At 36.5% G+C, this 21,400-nt stretch overlaps 1 protein-coding gene across 4 annotated transcripts in view; it reads right to left on the bottom strand.

Moving 5' to 3' along the window:
* Positions 1-37: 37 nt before the first annotated feature.
* The window catches only part of LOC106071358 (uncharacterized protein C2orf50 homolog), a 30,408-nt gene continuing 9,045 nt past the window's right edge, over positions 38-21,400 (bottom strand). For 2 of the 4 annotated variants that reach the window (XM_056015942.1, XM_056015941.1), the window contains 3 exons: positions 2,987-3,145; positions 1,388-1,427; positions 38-1,222 (listed from right to left, as the gene is read on the bottom strand). In XM_056015942.1, coding sequence (XP_055871917.1) covers positions 1,031-1,222; positions 1,388-1,427; positions 2,987-3,145 — 391 coding nt within the window. In that variant the 3' untranslated portion in view covers positions 38-1,030. Of the gene's footprint in view, positions 1,223-1,387; positions 1,428-2,986; positions 3,146-19,780; positions 19,987-21,075; positions 21,342-21,400 lie in introns of those variants that run through there. The other 2 variants (XM_056015939.1, XM_056015940.1) reach the window with 2 other exon arrangements.

Genomic DNA, 21,400 nt, shown 5'->3' with positions numbered 1-21,400 from the left:
ACACGTGAACAACGAAAAACAAAACTCCAGTACAATATCATAGTGTGTAACACCAGACATTTTATAATGTGCTGTTTATTGTATTCAATGAGACAAATACTTTTGTATTTGACCTTCCTCGTATGAAATACAAATCAAAAGTTTAACAAAAAAAATAAGTTCGTAATGAGACAGAGGCAACACTTTGAGTACAAATCAGTTACAAATATAAATTATGGAAAAATTTTGAATATCTATAGCGTCTGCGTGTGTGTGAATTTCCTATTACCTCTCTCTCTCTCTCTTTCTTTCTCTCTCTCTCTTTCTTTCTCTCTCTTTTTTACTCAGCGCTCGTAAAAAAACAGCGTCTCATGTTGAACTGAAACGCAAGCGTGTGACCTTTGATGTTAGTACCAAGCGTCCAATATCAACATCTTAAGAATAAATTAATCTGTTATTAATTATGAGAGTTATGTGATAAAGTTGTTAAACAACGCGAGCACATAAAAATGTCTAAAAGTATCGATCCTTCGATGACTAAGTATCGCTAATTGATCGTACTAGTCATGTCTAGAGCATCGTCCCTCATTTTTATTTGGCCACAAAACATAATTGCAGAGATACGATTGTTTTAACTCTTTCTCTCCGTAATTAATTGTTCACGTTTTGGGTTATTTTGCTCATTACTATTTCACTACACCTGTTATGATTGGGCTTCAGCAGCTTTGTTGTTTGTTATCAGAAAATGTTGTATTTGGTCTAGACTTAAAGGGAACTGCGTGCTCTTTTTTATATAATTCAAAGTCACGTTTTAAAAAGTAAACATTAATTTTATTAAATGAGGTCAAAATCAACGATGGTATCGTCGATGTGGAGAAAAAGAGTTAAGCCTTAAATCCTTCTCTTATCTGTATTGTGCTCGATAATGGCTAATTATGAAACAGGGAATGAAATACATTCAATTATAAAATGAATAACAACCTTAATATACAATCGTTTCTCTTACAATGTGATAACAACATAATCCTTAACAAAAAAACGACATCGCAATTTAATAACAAATCATTTCTTCCGGCAGCTTCTTGCGTCTGCTCTCACTGAAAAATTTGAACTCTAAGCTCTGCATAGCTTTCCCAGAATCCTTGTCAAGTCTGCTGCCGTAGTTTCCGGAATTGGTGTTCGGGACGTTGTCACTAAACATGTTGGATTTCTCCGGAAGCTCCTCTTTCTCTTTCACATTTCCCTAAACACACGAGAAGAATGAGGTCAGATAAGTTGAAGTTTTGTTTTCAAACATCGTAAGAAGATTTTAGTATCACAGAAGGTCTAAGTACAGAGATAAATTAGCTTGTTGAAATCAATTCGGGTGAGTAAAAAACAAAAGCAATATTTTAAGTCCAGTTCTTACCTTAGCGTCGTACTCTGTTAGAAAGCCCCAGTTGTTTTCCCTGTTTAACAAAACAGAAGTTGAAAAGCATTAAAAAAAACACGGAATCAAAAGTTGAATGAAAATATTTATCCTTTATTTCCGCCTTATCCACTTACCCTACCCTCTCCAGTTCTAATATTTTATATTTTTTTTTACAAATTCATGCGTTCGCAAACATTTTTCTATGGGAGGAAATACATTCTTTTACTTTTTTCTCTTCTTTACATAAACTACTCCATATCACAGCTTACACTTTGTTTGAAATCTTTGACTTATAGAGTAAAATCTAAGTGTTGGTTTGTTTTTCTTTTTTTTTTTTTTGGGGTGGGGGTGGGGGGGGGTCTGTGGATACTGTGACAGTGGGCGTAACTAAATCCATCCACATTTGACGGTCAGCAGCTCTTTTTAGTAGGATATCAATTGAAAGGCCAGTCCATTCCTTTACCTTGACCAGCCAGCTTTTCTTCGGACGACCTTTCAGGTTCCTTGAAATGATGAAAGCCCACACAGACTGTGAAATAGTTTCGTTTCACTGACTTGTCGGTAGCGCCAAATTTGTATTACAACAAGTTCTATAATCTCACTTTCCTAAAACTGTCATGTTCCTATAATTTCACTTTCCTAAAACTGTCTCGCTTCTATAATCTCACTTTCCTAAAACTGTCATGTTCCTATAATGTCACTTTCCTAAAACTGTCTCGCTTCTATAATCTCACTTTCCTAAAACTGTCTCGCTTCTATAATCTCACTTTCCTAAAACTGTCATGTTCCTATAATGTCACTTTCCTAAAACTGTCTCGCTTCTATAATCTCACTTTCCTAAAACTGTCATGTTCCTATAATGTCACTTTCCTAAAACTGTCATGTTCCTATAATGTCACTTTCCTAAAACTGTCTCGCTTCTATAATCTCACTTTCCTAAAACTGTCTCGCTTCTATAATCTCACTTTCCTAAAACTGTCTCGCTTCTATAATCTCACTTTCCTAAAACTGTTATGGTCCTATAATATCACTTTTCTATAACTGTCTCTCTCCTATAATCTCACTTTCCTAAGACTGTCATGTTCCTATAAAGCAACTTTCCTAAAACTTTCTCATTCCTATAATGTCTCATTCCTAAAACTGTCATGTTCCTATAATCTCCCTTTCCTAAAATGGTCACGCCATCAGTTTCTATCTTTACAATAGTCTAGATTTTCGGCTTCTATGTAAGGGTTGACTTTGGCGAACGTGTTTTCCCTTGACCAGCGAATCTCATACGACGTTCGGTTCTCACTTCACTCAGGGGACGAGTGTCCATTGGAAAACAAAATATCCTCAACAGGTGACCTAATCTAGGCATCTTATATCTTTTTCATTTACCGTTGTTGGCTAAGTTTGAAGTTGTGCGTCCTTATAGATTCTCTAAAGTTACTTAGTTAATGGTCGTGTCGTCGGTTTAGTTACTAAACTCTAACTAAGCACAAATAATTTTAGTTCTAGAATATTGTCTTATTCAATGTATCTTACTATCTCAAGCGATAAGTTTCCTACTGCTACGTAGTCAAGTGACAAATTTTGTGTCCTAAAAATACTGACCAGTTTTTCAAGCACCGCTGTTCTGCGTGTACATTTTCTTTCCATATAACGGACTGTGTGATAGCGTCCAATTTACTGAAATCTTTGCCCTGAGCTTTGCCAGGAGTGAACTCAGGTGGAGGCACTACAGGTCTCGGGATGCAGGTGTCGTGATACGCACTGTTAAAACAAGGGCATCAATTAGCATCACACGAAATAGTTCTTCGTCACAAGCAAATGTAAAGAAAGGTCAGGCGAGTGTAACTTAATCATGAAAATCTTCAATGATGAACCCATCTTCTCATTAACCCACAGACCTATGGTTATTCATGTTACTGTAGTTACCATCATTGAACGCATGTGCACAGCTGAACATTTACCATCATTGAACGCATGTGCACAGCTGAACATTTACCATCATTGAACGCATGTGCACAGCTGACCATTTACCATCATTGAACGCATATGCACAGCTGAACATTTACCATCATTGAACGCATGTGCACAGCTGAACATTTACCATCATTGAACGCAAGTACACAGCTGAATAGTTACCATTATTGAACGCATGTATTCTGCATGGCTTCATGGTAGTCCAGGATCCAGCCATTGTATTTTTGTTTTAGAATAAACATATAAACATCACACTGTTTCTAACGTACAAAAAAAGGGGACTTGCCGATGGAGCTCCATTTTAGACAACTAGGTGACAGGCAATGCAAACATTCTTGTTTAAATTACATGAAAATGTGAATATATAAAAATACCCACACTGGCACACTCACATTAAGGAGTTACTGTAACATTTGACCATTGGCCAATTACTGAATAAACATCGAACTTTCTAATGTAAACTTCTCTTAAAGCGAAACTGTGGCATGATTGTAACATTTGACCATTGGCCAATTACTGAATAAAAATCGAACTTTCTAATGTAAACTTCTCTTAAAGCGAAACTGTGGCATGATTGTAACATTTGACCATTGGCCAATTACTGAATAAAAAATCGAACTTTCTAGTGTAAACTTCTCTTAAAGCGAAACTGTGGCATGATTGTAACATTTGACCATTGGCCAATTACTGAATAAAAAATCGAGCTTTCTAATGTAAACTTCTCTTAAAGCGAAACTGTGGCATGATTGTAACATTTGACCATTGGCCAATTACTGAATAAAAAATCGAACTTTCTAATGTAAACTTCTCTTAAAGCGAAACTGTGGCATGATTGTAACATTTGACCATTGGCCAATTACTGAATAAAAAATCGAGCTTTCTAATGTAAACTTCTCTTAAAGCGAAACTGTGGCATGATTGTAACATTTGACCATTGGCCAATTACTGAATAAAAAATCGAACTTTCTAATGTAAACTTCTCTTAAAGCGAAACTGTGACATGATTGTACTATCGCTCGCATGATTTGATTTTATGAAGTGTAACACACTGTAGTAAAAGTAATTTCTTTCGTGCTAATAAATATATGACAATGTCTGAACATTAAAAGCATGGATTGGTATTCAGCTTTCCGTTTCGTTTCGTTTTGTTTGCATTAATAACGGCAATGCCTTTGAATCCAAAGATAAATGATGAATGCAGGCCTGTTCTGACCTACATATCTTTACACATCTGATGCAGACAAAGGTGTTATCCGCATGGTGTTTATTTAAGCTTTTTTTTTTTGCGTCTTCTGCACCTGCCTGCTACAAGGCTTTGGTCTTAAATGTGTGCCCCGCAGCTTTTGTGAGAGCTCTCCAACTGTCTCACTCCGAGGCCATCTTATGCCTTACATTTTTTTTTAATGCCAGTGAGGGTAAAATGGTGCATCAGAAAAATGTCATCAACTCAAAGCTATGTCAGAAAAGAATGGAAGCACTTTAAATGACCCGGCTTTCACTTATACCTCTACAAAGTATTTCATGACACTTTTAAAAAGCTCATGTTTTAGTGTTTCGCTCTTATCTGATAGTTTTGCTTATTGTGTGAGTGTGTGTGTGTGTGTGCTGAGTTGTTTGAGAAATGTGACTTTCAGTTGAAGAGAGCTATGTGTTGTCTCGCTAAGACTCATCGTAACATTTGATATTTTGGGTATTTGGCACATCGGCACAATTAAGGCCATGTCTTGCCCGTGGTCCCTCAAGGGTTACTTCCCCTTTAGAGCTCAGGCGCTAAATGTTATGCAGCTAAGTTTAATAAAAATAAGGTCCATTCATGGCTCAAATAGTAAAAATGTATCAAATTTATTAAAAATCTGTTGTAAATATGTATATATTTACAATTACTTTGCCCAATCTAAAATCACATTTTTTGTAGTCAACCCACCTCCCGGATAAAAGCCCAGAATTTCCCAGGGTCGACATCGCCAATACGAAGATGTTTGCCGTACTTGTGTAGCGACATGTAGCAGGAATGATTGTAGCAAAAATCGTTTGCAGGCCCAGGGAGTCTTTTGTGGATAATAAAACGATGAGTTAAAGTGAAATTCTTGATATTCGTGTTATTTTTGTGTTTTTTTTACTTAGCATTTTTTAGCACTTGTTTTTCTTCATAAATATATAATAAAATACAAAGGGTGAAAGCTAACAACACAGTAGACAACTGGCATATTTATTGCCTAATGATCAATTTTTAAAATAAAAAAATAAAAAACTGATTTAAAACAAATTGTCTATTTCCTCAACAAAAAAAAAAAAAAAAAAAAAAAAAGGAATTCGCTGACATTTTCTTTCAAATAAAATGTAGTCCAATCATAATTCAACCTTATTACATTATTGTTTAACTAATAAAAATAAGTTTATGTTATACATTTTTTGTGTTATTAATTAAAATCTCTATTACCGAGCATAGGTCAATCAGATATAAAAAGAACCGCAGGGTCTGTCTTGAAAATCAAAAACAAGTATTTAATAACTGAAGGATCCATGTATGTGGTATATATATATATATATATATATATATATATATATATATATATATATATATATATATATATATATATATATATATATATATATATATATATATGTACGCATTTATCGTTGTCCTACATGCAAAATATTTCTGAATAGAAATAGAGAGCGAGAACGATATGAAGCCTAACATTTCTATGAATTAAGACTAATGATTAAAATATGTGTAAAGAAAATTTTTTTAAAAACAGTTCATATAATGTTAGAGAACATTAAAAACATTCAAACTCATCTTAATACACAAATGTAAAAAGATCTCCTAATTATAGTCCAAATATAGTTCCAATGAGATTTGAAGGCGACACATCCCCTTGTTCGTTGATTCAATTTAAGTCACAAAACAGCGTGGAGAGATAACACAGTAGGGTCGAATCCCTATTAGTAGTTTCAATAACTGGCATTCAAATGTAGGACCGATATTGATGATTGATCCCAAAGTACTATATTGTTAGTAATGAAGAAGAAATGATCATATAGTTTGTTTAACATTAAAATGTGTGGTTGGAATGTTCAGTTTATAAAAGAGACTAAGCGTTGAAATCAATGCTGAAATTGGTAATACTAAGTGATGTAGATCTAGCTGAATGAAAGACGCTAACACTCAGGATCTAGATCTAGCAGAGCACCATCTTTTCTGTTCATTGGCGCCTCCCTTCTCGAATTGCTGCAGCGACGTCGCTGTATGGTATCCGTTCCAAAATTTTCTTCTCCGCGAAGGGTGAGTACAGCCCCATCCCCAAGCTGAAGCCGACGCTTAGGGCTCCGTAGTATAGCAGGCCAGTCAGCACTGCATGCTCGGCCGTGGTGGCCACCAGCTTTCGGGCCCGGCGACGCATGAAGAAAGTGGCCCCACTCAGCAGAATGGATGCGGGTATTCCAAAATAAAAGATACCTTCAAAAATAATGTCGTTCAATTTTTCCGAATCGTTCTTGGCGGGCATCATTTTTTGTGATTATCCCAAGACAATGACATAAAATCTCAAAAGAGAATTGAATGATTTAGAGATGGTCGGAAGTTACGTCATTTCGTCAACATAATGTTAAAAAATGATACTTGTGACTTTGGTAATGAAACAATGTTAATAATTGACGTTGTATGCATTTGATTTAGTTACTGATACAAATGAAAACACTATTAGGAAGTTCATAATTTAATGCTATTAACATTTATCTGTTTTGATAATCAAGTCAATATTCTAGTTTTTCAAATATAATTTACGAATGTTCTTCTAAAAACGAAAAATGCCTTTTAAAATAAAATAATCATGTTTATGTAATCGGGATTCAAAATACAGATTTAAAAAATGATTGCGTCATAATTGTTAGTGATACCAGTTCTTAATCTCTGCGCCAAAACGTCTCTGTTGAAAAGGACTTTTTAAATTTAAATTTCATTTCTTAAGACAGAAGAGTGCTAAAAATTTGGGTCATATTTCAAGAGAGTTTATTTGGGAAAAACAATTATTCTGAAAGTCTGAACCATAGACATAAATAAATATATGTCTATGGTCTGAACTTAATCATAATAACTATGAGGGCATGATACTGCTGTAATATATATAAATAATTCATCCATCGTGGTTCGATGATGAATACTTTTGTCATCCAGGGGGCTGAGGGCTGCCTTTACAAAACGGCAAGAAACATATTTTCATTGTTACCTGTCACGCACCCACCATGACCAACCCGGATGAAGTCATAGCAAACTTCTACGAAGAATTAAGCTCCATCATACCTGATACACCAAAATATAAAAAAAAAAAAAAGCTACTCATTCTCGGTGACTTCAATGCAAGAGTCCGCTCTGACCATCACACCTGGAAAGGAGTCTTAGTCAAATTTGGGATAGGTCAGTGCAACAGCAAAGGACCATTATTACTCCAGACCTGTGCTGAACACAAGCTGCTCATATCAAGCACAATATCAGACAGCGAACTTCCTGGATGCCTCCCCGCTCAAGACACTGCTGTAATAGTTGCATCTAAATGTATACCACACACTTCACATTCTCATTGTATAACACTACAATTTTACCAATAGTGTTCTGTTGTTTCAAGATGAAACCAACACCTTGTCTAGTCGAAGCACACCGCTTCCAAGCTGTATCGACTCAAGTGTGAGACAAGCCGTAGCGGTCGTAATAAAAGCATTTTACAAAAGCCGTAGTGGCCGTAATAAAAACTTTTACAACTGTCAAACTGCTAGAGACAAGACTAGAGCCGTATAAAAGTGACAGATGAAGATACATTACATGTTTTACGACAGTTTTATAAGAACGATATAAACCTGTTGTGATAACACAACATATAAGCCCTTTATAAGAGAGATATCAACTGATTGCGTGACATAAAGGCAAGGATTTTAAAAGAAGCCTGCGTATTAAGGAGAATATATGCCATTGAATGAATAAAAAAAAGGGAATCGTTTGGCGGAAGATTTCAAAGGCGCCCCTGGTGGACAATTTAAAAGAGGTGTACCAAGTGGCCAGAACATACTGAGGCGATATTGACGGACAGAACATACATATGCACACTGAACGGAGAGACAACAATGGAAATACACTGAACACGACAGACTTGTATCTGGCTCTCAAAACAGTGTTACATCTGGCTCACAGAACAGTTACATCTGGCTCACAGAACAGAGTTACATCTGGCTCTCAGAACAGTTACATCTAGCTCTCAGAACAGTTACATCTGGCTAACAGAACAGTTACATCTGGATCTCAGAACAGTTACATCTGGCTCTCTGAACAGAGTTATATCTGGCTCTCAGAACAGAGTTACATCTGGCTCTCAGAACAGTGTTACATCTGGCTCACAGAACAGTTACATCTGGCTCTCAGAACAGAGTTACATCTGGCTCACAGAACAGTTACATCTGGCTCTCAGAACAGAGTTATATCTGGCTCACAGAACAGTTACATCTGGCTCACAGAACAGTTATATCTGGCTCACAGAACAGTTATATCTGGCTCACAGAACAGAGTTACTTCTGGCTCTCAGAACAGTTACATCTGGCTCACAAAACAGTTACATCTGGCTCTCAGAACAGAGTTATATCTGGCTCTCAGAACAGAGTTACATCTGGCTCTCAGAACAGAGTTATATCTGGCTCACAGAACAGAGTTACATCTGGCTCTCAGAACAGAGTTATATCTGGCTCTCAGAACAGAGTTACATCTGACTCTCAGAACAGTTACATCTGGCTCTCAGAACAGTTAAATCTAGCTCTCAGAACAGTTACATCTAGCTCTCAGAACAGTTACATCTGGCTCTCAGAACAGTTACATCTAGCTCTCAGAACAGTTACATCTGGCTCAAAGAACAGTTACATCTGGCTCAAAGAACAGTTACATCTGGCTCTCAGAAAAGAGTTATATCTGGCTCTCAGAACAGAGTTACTTCTGGCTCTCAGAACAGTTACATCTAGCTCTCAGAACAGTTACATCTAGCTCTCAGAACAGTTACATCTAGCTCTCAGAACAGTTACATCTGGCTCTCAGAACAGTTACATCTAGCTCTCAGAACAGTTACATCTGGCTTAAAGAACAGTTACATCTGGCTCTCAGAACAGAGTTATATCTGGCTCTCAGAACAGAGTTACATCTTGCTCACAGAACAGTTACATTTGGCTCTCAGAACAGAGTTATATCTGGCTCTCAGAACAGAGTTACATCTGGCTCACAGAACAGTTACATCTGGCTCACAGAACAGAGTTATATCTGGCTCTCAGAACAGAGTTACATCTGGCTCACAGAACAGAGTTATATCTGGCTCACAGAACAGAGTTACATCTGGCTCTCAGAACAGTTACATCTGGCTCAAAGAACAGTTACATCTGGCTCTCAGAACAGAGTTATATCTGGCTCTCAGAACAGAGTTACATCTGGCTCACAGAACAGTTACATCTGGCTCTCAGAACAGAGTTATATCTGGCTCTCAGAACAGTTACATCTGGCTCTCAGAACAGAGTTATATCTGGCTCTCAGAACAGAGTTACATCTGGCTCACAGAACAGTTACATCTGGCTCTCAGAACAGAGTTATATCTGGCTCTCAGAACAGTTACATCTGGCTCTCAGAACAGAGTTATATCTGGCTCTCAGAACAGAGTTACATCTGGCTCACAGAACAGTTACATCTGGCTCTCATATCAGAGTTACATCTGGCTCTTAGAACAGTTACATCTGGCTCTCAGAACAGTTACACCTGGCTCTCACAACAGTTACATCTGGCTCTCAGAACAGTTACACCTGGCTCTCAGAACAGTTACACCTGGCTCTCACAACAGTTACACCTGGCTCTCACAACAGTTACATCTGGCTCTCAGAACAGTTACATCTAGCTCTCAGAACAGTTACATCTAGCTCACAGAACAGTTACATCTGGCTCTCATAGAAGTTACATCTGGCTCTCAGAACAGTTACATCTGGCTCTCAGAACAGTTACACCTGGCTCTCAGAACAGTTACATCTGGCTCACAGAACAGTTACATCTGGCTCTCATAGAAGTTACATCTGGCTCACAGAACAGTTACATCTAGCTCTCAGAACAGAGTTACGTCTGACTCACAGAACAGTGTTACATCTGGCTCACAGAACAGTTACATCTGGCTCTCAGAACAAAGTTACGTCTGAATCACAGAACAGAGTTACATCTTATCTTATATAATACAGACGTTACTTCAAAAAAGAAGATGATTACGTCCTACGCGTCATGCATTTAGTCATGCATATTAACCAATGACTTAAACTCTGCCAAGTCACTGGTTTTCCTGGCTAGCTCAGGCAACCCATTCCATGCTCTAATAGCACTAGGGAAGAAGGAGTATTTGTACAAATTTGTCCTAGCATATGGAACGAGGAATGTGCCTTTATCTTTGTGTCTTTCAGAGTATTTTATTAAATTTTGTTTTTGTATTTGAAGATTATGGTTCAGTGTTTTATGTATGATTGCTACTTTACTTTTGAGTCTTCTGTCCTGAAGGCTTTCTAAATTTAGTGATTTTACTAAAGGTGTTACTCTAGTCAAATGTGAATATTCATTTGTTATGAATCTCACTGCTCTATTTTGTGTCTGTTCCAGTTTCTTAATGTTTTCTTGAGTTGAGGGGTCCCAAACGGAGGATGCATATTCTATTATTGGCCTAACCAAGGTTAAATAACATTTCAATTTTATGTTCTTATTTGATTTATAGAAATTTATTTTAATAAATCCTAATGCTTTGTTTGATTTTTTTGTAGTTTCATCAATATGTGGATTCCATGACAGTTTTTCATTTATTATAACACCTAGGTATTTTGCGTTTTTAGTCTGTGTTACTGGTTTGCCATGAATAAGATAAGTGGAATTTATTTGTTTTAGTTTTTTTGTTACTCTTAACAACTGACATTTTTCTGGGTGGAAAGACATGCTCCAATTTGATTCCCATTTCTGTAATTCATCGAATTCTCTTTGTAAAATATCTGTGTCTTGTGTTGTTTTTATTGTTCTATATATTATGCAATCGTCTGCAAATAATCTGACTTTTGTTCCTGGAGAAATGCAATTTGGTAAATCATTTATGTAAATTAAAAATAGTAGTGGACCCAAGACTGTTCCTTGAGGTACACCTGAGTTTACTGTTATCGGTGTTGATTTAGAGTCATTTATTATTACAGTTTGTTCTCTCCCTATCAGAAAATCTTTAATCCACTGATGCAGTGGTCCATTAATGCCAAAATATTTTAATTTTTTAAGCAAACTATGGTGGTGAACTTTGTCAAAAACCTTAGAAAAATCTAGTAAGATAGCATCTATTTGTTCACTATTATCTAAACCTTTAGAAACATCATCAATTAGTCCTATTAGTTGTTTCACATGATCTATATTTCCTAAAGCCAAGTTGGTATGGTGTGAGGACATTATGTTTGTCTAAGTGGTTTATGATGTTTGTACATATTATGTGTTCTAGGATTCTACATGTAATGCTGGTAAGTGATACTGGTCTGTACTTTCCTGGGTCAGATTTTTCTCCTTTTTTAAATAGGGGGTTGACATTAGCTTCTTTTCAGTCCTTTGGTACTCTGCCCTGGTTAAGCGAAGCCTGAAAGAGTATTTTGAACACTGGGGCTAGCTCATTGCTAAGTTCTTTGAGTAATCTAGCTGGAATACCATCAGGTCCAGACGCTTTGTTTTGGTGTTGGCTAATAGTTTTTGAATTCCATTTTCTTGTACTACTATATCTTCTATGTTGTCTACTTGGTTCATCTGGCTCTCATGACAGTTACATCTGGCTCTCAGAACAGAGTTACAACTGGCTCTCTGAAGAAAGTTACGTCTGACTCACAGAACAGTTACATCTGGCTGTCAGAACAGAGTTATACCTGGCTCTCTGAACAAAGTTAAGTGTGACTCACAGATCAGAGTTAAGTCTGGCTCTCAGAACAGTTACATCTGGCTCTAAGAACAGTTACATCTGGCTCTAAGAACAGTTACATCTGGCTGTCAGAACAGAGTTACACCTGGCTCTCAAAACAAAGTTAAGTGTGACTCACAGAACAGAGTTAAGTCTGGCTCTCAGAACAGTTACATCTGGCTCTAAGAACAGTTACATCTGGCTCACAGAACAGTTACTTCTGGCTCTCAGAACAGAGTTACATCTGGCTCTCAGAACAGAGTTACATCTGGCTCACAGAACAGTTACATCTGGCTCACAGAACAGTTACTTCTGGCTCTCAGAACAGAGTTACATCTGGCTCTCAGAACAGTTACATCTGGCTCTCAGAACAGAGTTATATCTGGCTCTCAGAACAGTTACATCTGGCTCACAGAACAGTTACATCTGGCTCTCAGAACAGTTACATCTGGCTCACAGAACAGTTACACCTGGCTCTCAGAACAGAGTTATATCTGGCTCACAGCACAGTTACATCTGGCTCTCAGAACAGAGTTATATCTGGCTCACAGAACAGTTACATCTGGCTCTCAGAACAGTGTTACACCTGGCTCTCAGAACAAAGTTACGTCTGACTCACGGAACAGTTACATCTGGCTCTCAGAACAGAGTCACATCTGGCTCTCAGAACAGAGTTACATCTGGCCCTCAGAACAGAGAAACATCTGGTTTTAAGGACAGTTAAATCTGGCTCACAGAACAGTTACATCTGGCTCTCAGAACAGAGTTACATCTGGCCCTCAGAACAGAGAAACATCTGGCTCTCAGAACAGAGAAACATCTGGCTTTCAGGACAGTTACATCTGGCTCACAGATTAGAGTTACATTTGGCTCTCAGAACAGAGAAACATCTGGCTTTCAGGACAGTTACATCTTACTCACAGAACAGTTACATCTGGCTCTCAGAACAGAGTTACATCTGGCACTCAGAACAGAGAAACATCTGGCTCTCAGAACAGAGAAACATCTGGCTTTCAGGACAGTTACATCTGGCTCACAGAAGAGTGTTACATCTGGCTCTCTGAACAAAGTTACGTCTGGCTCACAGAACAGAGTTGCAACTGGCTCTCTGAACAGTTACATCTGGCTCACAGAACAGTTACATCTGGCTCTCTAAACAAAGTTACATCTGGCTCACAGAACAGTTACATTTGGCTCTCAGAACAGAGTTACATCTGGCTCACAGAACAGTGTTACAACTGGATCTAAGAACAAAGTAACATCTGGCTCACAGAACAGAGTTGCAACTGGCTCTCAGAATATGAGAGTAGTACATCTGACACGACACTACATAAAAAGAAAAATAATTAAGCACCATTTGAAAAAAAAGAAAAAGATTTCTCTTATTTTATTAACCTCACAGAAAGGACGACACCTCTTTTGTAATTATCAAAGACAGGATATGGCAGTATATTTTTTCTTGAGTTTTCTTTGCACATCAACTCAATGAGGGCACATGAGACCAGAGCAGTCTGTTCTTACACTGTAGCATTCTGCAAAAGTCAATACATAGATCTAAGTCTAGTTTGTTTAAACTTGATTATGACGCTGTCATTTTGAGACTACGATGAGTTTGCTTAATATTGCTGTTGAGACAAAGTTTATTATGGTCTTAGAGACACAGCTTTTAGTTTTTATTAGCGCGGGTAGATTTAGCGTTGAGATTTTTTCGCGATGCGTGTTTCTGGAATCGATCGTCTGCCAAATCTCGATTTCCTGCTCCTAAAAGTTTCAAAGACATTACATCATGTATATGCGTTCCACAATTTTCCTTTGCATGAAAGGCTGGTAGATGGTCATGCCTAGGCTGAAGCCAATGCCTAGGGCTCCATAGTACTGCATGCACGAGAGAAGAGCTAGTTCCAGTGTGGTCGCCTCAAGCCTTTCGGCCCGACCTCGCATGATGTAGGTAGCGACGCAGAGTGCTATGGCAGACGGCAGGCCGAAGTACAGAACGCCTTCGTAGATGATGTCATTGAGCTTTTCAATGTTTGTTTCAGGTGGCGGAATCATGGTTTCAATATTTAGATTTGGGTTAGATCTAGATTTGTTCAGCAGCTTCGAGTTGGCAGATAATCACGACTACCATGTTGAGCTTCCTGAAGGCGTCTTTAAAGTTACATTTAAAGCATTAGATCTCTAGAATCTAGATCATAGACATGAAAGTCAAACTGGCTTTACATACTTAAACATCAGATGTCAGTTTACAAAAGCTTTTCTGCTTCACAACTTTAGATTCTTTCTTTTACTATTTAATTATTCATGCTAGTGCAGTTTGTGTTGGTTTCTATGTACAGATCTGAATGTAAAAAGTACAAAATTGTGAGCGAAAGTTAATCAGAAGCAGGAAATGGTCTTACATTGTCAACAGTGCAAGAGACGTTCTAAAAAGTTCACTACTTAGAAAATGTCGGAACAATGTTTAATTTTAACGGAAGAAAAGATTAATTAGTATCCACTAACCAATATAAATTATATCTAGATTAGACAAACCTACCTTTGCACGAAATGTGCTTTAAATTATTATTTTTTTGTACTGTGGTAAACACATATCCATATAGATAAAATGCTCAGAAAGATGCAACGATAAAGTCACTTTTTTTTTCCCAATGTTTGAACACATTATTTGAATTGCTCCAAGTAAAGAAAAGTTAAGATCCCCTTTCAGAACTTGTGATCTATAAGCTGATGATGTTAATGTAATTTATTTCTTTGGCCAACGGTTAACGAGCAGGGTGTCATGTGGCCAGTACAACGACCAACCTTAGTGCCATTAGAGCATGAATCGAGTTTCCTGAATCTTTTGAGATCTTTACTAGCAGAACAGAGCAGTGTGCTTCAGCCATAACATTCGGGACAGGTTTAAAACCACAGATGGAGTGAGACAAGCTGCCTACATTCACCAGCGATTTTCAGAATCTTCCTTAAAAGGATAATGGAGGATGATCTTGGTGGGTATGACGGCAGCGTAAATATTGGCGGATGACATAGATGGTCTGACAGGGCCAAAGGAAGAGCTAGCTGACTTAGTAACGCACCTTGACAAGACTGCTGCAGAAATTGATATGCAAATCAATGCCGAAAATACATAGATTATAACCAATATTATAACAAGTTATAAAATGGGCATCAGTATTGGAAGCGAAAAGCTGGAAAGTGTTTTAAATACATTGGAGCTATCGTTTCAGGTGAAAGGAACCAAACCTGAACTACTGGCCAGAATTGCACAGTTCATAGCAGCACTTGCAAAGCTCAAAACAATCTGAAAAGACAAAGCCTTAGCCCTCGACACTAAAAATTAAACTGATGCTCTCCTTGGTCATTCGAGTCCGAAGATTAATGAGGAATGCAGTATTTCCTGTGGCTAGGCGACCTACCTACTTTGCCACATCCAGCGCAGACATAACCATTGTCCGCCGGTGGTCGATTTAGATTTTCCTTTCCCCGTCTACGTCTGACATTGGCAGTGGATTTTCTTTTCGCCTCAAATGTGTATACCACGACCATTGTAAGTGATCTCCATCTGTCTCGTTCCAAAGCCGCCTTAAGCCAGTTACTCTCTTCTATGTCAGTTTAAGCAAGTTGGCGCCTAAGCTGGTCTTAAAAAAGTGTTTCTTGCACCTTGTGGTGAAATAGTTACTATTTGTTTATGTTTGTGTAACGTCGTGAGAATGTGTTCACAACATTGATCTAGTGTGCTACTGTCCAAGTCTCTTTCGTCAGTTCATGTGTCGTTCTAGTTTAATAAAGCCTTGTTTTAGGTTACTCTTCAGTGTTCCTTTATTTCTTATTACACACCTTTCAGCTCAAAAACAAACAAAAACAATAAGAAGAAGGCCTCTGGCTTACATTAGTCCGTGGGGCACCTTAGTTACGTGTAAGACTTATGACTAGGTCGTGGAAGATCGTTACAGAATTAAATTTAAGTTACAATCGACAAAATGTTCAAAATGAATCAGTAATATTTCTAGAGAACGGTAGCCTGTTTACTCTCAGCCTATCATTATAAGATTCTCATGAGACGAATCTTTCTCTAAATAAGCGTGGTCCAGAGGCTAAGTACGCTTGAACTTGGCTTGGCTACCTATGAAGGGGGCTCGAGGTTCGACACCCGACTCGAGCAGAGTTGTGCTCATGAGCGCCTCAAGCAGCACGGAAAACCTTTTCCCCAGATACCACACCCCTCCCATTGGTCCACAAATGAGATTGGACCCTAGCTCTCTGAGCGTGCTATAAGCATGAAAGTAGCGCTGTATAAAAGCTATAATTTATTTAATATATTGTTTAGTCATCTGCTTTATCTTAACTCTCTGTGCAAAAAAAAACATAGAAAGATATTTAGATAAAAAGTAATCATCTGTACGGCTATTTGTAGAATAGAAAATAGCCAAAGATTGGGGTCGCCTGTAATGTGGTAGGAAAAAAAAAACGTTTTAAAATAGATTTGTAGTCTGAATGTGGGCAATGAAGATAGTCAAACATTGGTAAAATCGGCTGACTCTAATAGTGCATCTGAAGCTGCAGTTATAAAAGGAAGTATGGTAAATGATTAAATGTAGCACTGTTACCATAGGTGGCTCAGGAGTTGGGTTTTAAAAGCACGAGTGCCTTATAGAGAGACTGAACTATAAGGAAGGAACATAGGCGAGAGGAAAACAAAACATATGCGGCTGACAGAGATAATAGAAGACTCAGGGGCGTAGCTAGGAATTTTGATATCATTTGGGGTCCCGGAGGCTTTACCTCTTTGGAAGCCCCTGCATTTTGCGTAATATTTAATATTCAATGTAAAAAAAAACACTCATTTAGGGCCCCCCCCCCCCAAGTGGGGGTCAGGGGGGATTTTCAAATTCTCCCTGCCCCACCTTAGTTACGCCACTAATAAGACTGCTTCATAAACCCTTATTTGAAATGTGTTGTGATTACAAAGAACCGTTATTTTATCAAGCATTCAAACACCATTACACAAAAGAGAACAAACAATCTTCTTTTATCTTATAAAATAAAGACGTTACTTCAAAAGGGAAGATGACTACGTCATAGACCTAGGCATGTGTGTGTTAATCAATGACTTCAACTCTGTCAAGCCGTTCGTTATCCTGGCTGATTCAGGCAACCCATTCCATGCTCTCTAATAGCTCTAGGGAAGAAGGAGTATTTGTACAAGTTTGTCCTAGCTTATGAAACAAGAAATGACTGACTAGACACTGACGCCTTGATTTTTTTTTTCACGTTCCATGGTCAACGAGCTGAGCTGATCCAGTCTGTGACAGAGACAAACATAGGCAAAAGGAGCAGAGAGCGAGAGAAAGAGAAATTAAGAGACAGAGAATGACTAAGAAAAGCGAAAGAGAAATAAAAAGAAAGAAAGGAAGTATGACGAGAGAGAGAGAGAGATCGAAGTAATAAAATAATATTGAAAGTTAAAAAAAAAACACAACTACAAATCTTTATATTTTAGACAAATTTATACTAAACAAAAACACCAAAACTCAAAGTGAAGATGCATTTATTATTGTTAAACAAATCGTTAATAAACATTATTTACCGCCATGTCATTAGAGGCATCAACATTGATAGTAATTAAACGATAAGCAAAGCATAAGCTTGTAACGCTTGTTAAATATTGTTTAAATATAAAATAAAGAAAAATTTAAATATTGCCAATGGAGCATCCTTTGCTTTCCTTGTATTCTTGAAAATAATTCAACAGACAAAATATTATTATAATAATTAAAATATAATTCATATAGGTCAGTGAAAAACAAAAACAGAACGCATCGTCCAATATTCGGCGAATAATGTGAAACATAGTACTAATAACAGCAATAATTTATCGGCTATCGTTCATAAAAAAAAAAAGAATATGATTTCTTAATATTTTCAAGCAAGTAGTTGAAAATCTGAGGCAGGTCCAGAATCAATGGTGAATTGTTCCATCAATAATAAATTTGGATCGGTTACACATTAAATAATCATTGATCCATATGCAATGACCTTTCCTTTATAGTTTGTTTTTTCCTTCTTATATTTTATTTTGATGAGTTTTTGTAAAATATCTGCTTCATAATGTATTTAACGTGAGGGGAAGAAATTGCCATTCCAAGGCCAAGGCCGATACTGAAAGCCAAGTGTTGTTTAGTTCCCATGAGAAGGAAATGTTTGCTTGACTGTAGCATCACCCTTCTGGAAAGGACCAAATAAATTCCGAAAGACAGGCTCATGGCATGAAATTTTCTGCTAGTGAAGAAATTGTCTGGCGAATTGTCTGAGTGTGATGCAAACATGTCAGATCAAGAATCTAGATCTTTGAAAACAAAAGTTTTTAAACAACAGAAGACGTAATCTTAACTTAGAGTAGATCTTAACTACTACTAATGGCTAGAGCTAGATTTAGTAGATTCTAGATGAACGTGAACGATGAATATCTAGATCTAGATCCATATTTAGATCTAGATTAAATTTTTAGTCCAGATGATGGGGGACTATAATTTACAACATTATGATTTACTATAAAAAAATCTAATCTTAGTTAATCTTTTACTTTATCTAGACTAGAACTAAATAATTTTAGATCTATTTTATTGGAGGAAATGTTTGCAACATAGAATAGTCAACAGCTAAATCCTGATTTATTTTTTTATCTCGACACACATAGATTCTAGAAATATAGATCTATCTACATTTTAAACACAAATCTATATCTATACCTAGAAAATAAGTTCTGATATTATTTTTGAACTGCAGCAGACGATGTTGTTGCGAACCGGATATAACGCAATCTTGTCAACGATGCTATTTATTAAAAAGTATAACCCAGGCTATATCAACAATACAAAAATAAAGTTTAGTTTGTAATGGGTCAACAGTAGATCTACGTACGCCTACACGTAGCTCCTCATCAAACTATCAACTTTGTAAATTAGATAGAGTTTCGTTAAAGTTTTAAATGTGTGTAAACATTGTAGAATTTGTATGATATTTTATCAACAGAGGCTAGATCTAGATGTTTAAAAATATGTTACAGTAAATTTCAACTACCAGTAGAGTGTAGACCTGTATCTAGATCTATATTGATATTTGTGAGTCTAGATTTATGTGACTGTGATATTATGTAGAACTGTGTGGAAGATGTATATTGTAGACCTATAGGCTTAATACTCATTCATTATTAATTATCTTATCTTATATAAATAAGATTGCATTTTATAAGGATGGCATTTCAAGTTCCATAGAAACGTAATTATCTTTTTCAAGTAACGTCTGTAATATATAAGATAAGACTCTGTTAGCACTGACTCTGACTCTCTCTCTCTCTCTCTCTCTCTCTCTCAAACTCGCGTAAACTATATTGCATATTTAAAAAAAAAAAAAAATTAAAGTTAAAGCAAGCAGAGATCTAGATTGTACTTACTTTTGCTTGGAATATGAAAATAGCAAGCCACTAGTATGGTGCTCCATATTGATCAAATTCGTGATTTAGAGCAATTATCTCTCAGCAAGTCAAGAATAATTATACTTTATGCCACTTTGTCAAATGTTACAATGATTGAAATAGCTTCTAGCCAAAACAAGTTCCCGAATGAATTGACACAAAGCTGATCACGAAATCACCAAAGACTAAACATGACTTGGGCATTTACATAGCAGTTGTAATTACATTCTATACATTTTACCTAATTCTAAAAAAATCTGTAATCAATAATTTAGTTGAAACTTTTCTTTAAACTTTTCTTTAACCGTTGAAAGAAGTAAAAGCGCGACCTCTATGGGACAATTTTCATAAATGTACAGAATACTGAAGTTTTGATAATCTGTGTATTTTAAAAAGCATGTCTTAGTATTTATGTACTATTTCGCAATGCAGAGTAAAATTTTCACATGTAGCACAACTATTTTGTAACAACACTTAAATTTCAATATATCGTTCTTTCATTATTCTGTAATCTTGTATTTTAGTATCTCAATCTCCCTTTTTATTTGTTCTATTCTTAAGTTTTCTTTTAGTATCCATTATCTCGCGCCCACATTTCTCCTAATCGTTTTTTTTTTTTCTTTTTCTATCTTAATTTATTAAACTGTTTAAAAAAGATGTCTTGTGATAGTAAATCGACTCTTTAAAATCGAAATGTAAACATATAGCAAACTTCTTTGATTACTTTTATTAATAATAACAATGTCATATGTTACCCCCCCCCCCCCCGAAAAAAAAATTTGATTAAAATTTGGAGAAAAAAAAATCAGTTTAGCTTTTAAGGTCAGAACAACATACAAAATATAATAGATCTATAAGGCGATATATTATTAGTATAAGGTTAAAAATACATTGAAACACCCTATTTGTATTCATTAGAAATTAAATGTAATGTGGGCCGATGTGCAGTGATGCCAGTCATGCCAAAGTCAATTTTTTTTGGCATTCAGTTCGGCCACCATTAAGTCACCGTTTATTGTTTATTCTTAATAACGACAGGTATCAATACTGCACTGTAGAAGCAGGTCACACGCATTCACTAAATTTTATGATAATAATGAATTTCAGATAATTTGCATAAACTAAGACTAATTATCATAAACTTACAGTAATTGTTATATAATTGCTTGTTTTGTCTCTTTCTGCTGATTAAAAAAAAGTGCAAAATTACTATTTTCTATCTTCGTGTACTCAAACAAGGCCCTTAACTCTTTTACCAATATTATTCTTATTACCTCTCGTTCAGTTTCTTTCCATTGTTAACCTTGCTATTTATAGAATTCACTTATAACTTTTTAATAAACCTGAGCTCACTTCCCTTTGATCTCTTTTTAACGAAACAAACTTTCCGTACTTAAAGAAAAGGCACGACACACAAACACATGTATTTAGAAAAAGACTTCCCAACATGAATGCCAAATATAGGCCTACACTATTGGATCAGCACATTCCAAAGAGAAACACAGGAAATCGATAGTCTACGTACTTTAGTGGCACAAGTGACCCGAGCCGGTCCGAGGCTATTTGTTACCCACTAAAAGATAAGACGTCGCTAAACAT

The sequence above is a fragment of the Biomphalaria glabrata genome, chromosome 17 (assembly GCF_947242115.1).
Source record: "Biomphalaria glabrata chromosome 17, xgBioGlab47.1, whole genome shotgun sequence".
Lineage (NCBI taxonomy): Eukaryota > Metazoa > Mollusca > Gastropoda > Planorbidae > Biomphalaria > Biomphalaria glabrata.
Note: the sequence above shows the minus strand (reverse complement) of the source record. Positions and strands in the feature narration are given on the sequence as shown.